The sequence below is a fragment of the Crocuta crocuta genome, unplaced genomic scaffold (genome assembly GCF_008692635.1).
Source record: "Crocuta crocuta isolate KB4526 unplaced genomic scaffold, BGI_CrCroc_1.0 scaffold443, whole genome shotgun sequence".
Lineage (NCBI taxonomy): Eukaryota > Metazoa > Chordata > Mammalia > Carnivora > Hyaenidae > Crocuta > Crocuta crocuta.
Window position 1 is genome coordinate 534,332 of NW_027529446.1, and position 2,707 is coordinate 537,038.

General features: G+C 66.0%; 1 protein-coding gene across 1 annotated transcript in view; it reads right to left on the reverse strand.

The window, feature by feature from the left end:
* Nucleotides 1–2,244: 2,244 nt before the first annotated feature.
* Nucleotides 2,245–2,707, reverse strand: part of SBNO2 (strawberry notch homolog 2) — a 34,319-nt gene continuing 33,856 nt past the window's right edge. Inside the window, 2 exon segments of the mRNA XM_077760641.1 lie at nucleotides 2,245–2,541; nucleotides 2,544–2,639. Of these exon segments, the coding sequence (XP_077616767.1) occupies nucleotides 2,339–2,541; nucleotides 2,544–2,639 (299 nt within the window). The 3' untranslated portion in view covers nucleotides 2,245–2,338.

A 2,707-nucleotide genomic window follows, 5' to 3' on the forward strand; every position in this document is an offset into this window, starting at 1 on the left:
GGCCCCATGGAAGAGCCCCTGGTAGGTTCCTCTCCAGGGAGCCCGCCGAGGGTTGGGGGCAAGGGAAGAAGCCTCCCCTGACCGCCCCTTCTCCCCGACAGGTGATCGAGAAGGACTTGCCTTGCTATCTCTAGCTCCACAAGTATGCGCCTCCCCAGCCCCCGCGCTGCCCCTTGGAGCCTTCCACCCGGCACCCGTGACGGTCTGCCTGAAAACCAGCCCGCTGGTGGGGCAGACCCGAGAACCCGGCGTGCACCCCTGCCGGACGAAGGTTCCTCGGCCTGGCTCGCTTGGCGCCCCGCCGCCCCGCCACCCCTGGTTATCTTGTGGGAATAAAACCTACAAATTGGCCTGCTGTGGGTTCCTGCCTCCCTGGGGTGGGCCTGGGGGGCAGGCTGGGGGCCTTCTGCCCTGGGGCCCTTCTGGTTCAGGGCCAGGTGGGTGGTGGTAGTTCCCCCAACCTGAGTGGAGTTCCTCTTGGTTCCTAGGGCTGATCTGCCCTGAGGCCCCACTAATCTGAGCGGCTCCGCCCACTGCTGACCCTGTGCGCGATAACAGGAATTACTAACAGGAATTAACCGCCGGTTGTTGCTCCTGGCTTAGGGCGTTAGCTTGCTAGGGGACAGCTGCTCACGCCTGCTGGGGCCGGCCATCCCCAGTCCCTGATGGGGACTGGGCTTTCTGGCTCTGCCCACTGGGGGAACTGGGCACGTGGGGTGGGCTGAGCTTCAGGCCAAGCTGCTCTGGGTACAGAGCCATGCCAGGCACGGCCTGTGCAATAGACTGGCCTCTTTGTCAGACACAGAGCCAGGGCACCCGGGCCTGCCCACGGCCTCGCCAGCGGGGGTGTGGGGGTAAGACCTTCAACCCCTCCCCCTCAGGAGGTGTCGGAATGGCCTGAGGCCATGGTCCCGCAGAGCAACCCCACCTGAGGTGTGGGGGGCCTGGGAGGCTGTGCGGACTGGGCTTCCTGCCTGTAGCCACCCGAGGCCATCCTGGCACGGGGTGGCAGACGGCGTGGCTGGAGGGCTGCTGAGTCCGTCCCATCCCCACCCCCCCCATGCCCCAATTTCCAGTGTCTGCAGTCAAGGGCAGCAGCGGAGGGATGGGGCTGGACGGCTGCAGTAACCAGGCTGAGAACCCCAGCCCCCCAAGAGCTAGGGGCTCCCGGCTCCTCACCTGTCCACATCCTGGCCGGCAGGAGACCCTTCTAACTTGAGGGCCAGACCCAGTCAGTGTGCTTCCTGTGGCTTCCGGAAAGGCCTGGCACTCATCCCTGCCGTCCCAAGTGTGCCCCACTCTTGGGCCCTCCTGCCCTGGGCGACCCCGCCCACCCAAACCAACAGTCTGAGGGACCTGGGCAGTGTGCCAGAGCAGGGTCTTGAGAGCCACCAACGTGAGCGTCGGGTGGGGGGGAGGTCTCCCCAGCAAGCAGGAGGCGGCCAGTGTCTGGTCCCTGGGCAGCTGGCCTGCTACGCGGGAGCCAGGCAGTCAGTCAACAACGGCCCCTTACGTTGTGGGCCGGTCTCCTCCAGCCTGGCCCTAGGCCTCCCCATGGGCAGCAGCCCCCCACCACCCCGGCCTGAGCGTGACCACCGTGGGCATCTGCCAAACGCTCCCGGGGGAGATGCGCAGCGCCTTCCCCCTCCCCACGGTCTCTGCGGGGCGGGAAAAGTAGACCATCTGGGAAGTAGTGAAAAGGCACATATATTTAAAAAAGATCTCTTTACATATGTACATTTGAATTAATTATAAATACACATAGAAACCCGGAGCCCACCCACTCCGCCAGCTCCATGGCGGATTCTGGGGCCTGGGAGACGTGGCTGGACAATAATTTAGGGAGCAAAGAGTGGGGGAGAATTGCATATATTAATGGGGGGTGGGGTCTGTCCCATGGAGTCCCCCAGAGAAGGCAGGGCCCTGAGCACCTGGGGTTTCCTGAGTTTCCAGCTCTTGGGGCCACCCAGTTTTGTGGACTGCAGGGTGTCTGGTCAGACCAGGCCCTGGAGGGTGGGTGGGGAGCCCCTGCCTAGGCCTGGAGAGCAGGAGAGGACAGAGGGAGGGTGCGCCCCCCACCCTCAGGCCCTGCCCAAGCCTAGACCCCAAGTCATCCTGAGTGGGACCTGCACTGCCTGGGAGGGCCTGGAGGGGCGGGCAGGGAAGGCACTGCAGTNGGGGGGCACTGCAGCCCCTCCCCCGGGAGTCAGAGGGGGAACCTGGGCCCCCGCTCACCCCCCACGTCGGCAGGAGAGAAGATTGAGTCCATGCAGACGTGGTGCGTATTGCAGATAAATAAGTTTCCTCTCGGACACCGGCTGTGGGCCGCTTGCCGGGCCTACGAGTTGGGAAAGGGGGGGCCGAACTGGATGACGCTCTGCCGCTCGGGACCCCCGCTGCCCCCGGGCGCTCCGGCTGCCCCGGCGCCGGGCCCAGGGGGTCCGGGGGGCGGCCCAGCATTGAAGGAGCGCAGCATTTCCTCAAGTACCTCCTTAAAGTTGATGTCAGAGCGCTGGTGTGCCAAGGCCGCGGCGTCGGCNGGACGCCGGGGCCCCTCGCCTGCTTGCGCTTGACGTCAGCGTCCATGAGCTGCAGCTCCTGCAGCACGCGGCGCACGCAGCCCTCGGGGATCTTGATGCCTGGGGGCCGGGCGGCGGGTCAGGGCCTCGGGGCGGGGACCCTCCCCCCCCCCCCCCCGCGCCCCCCC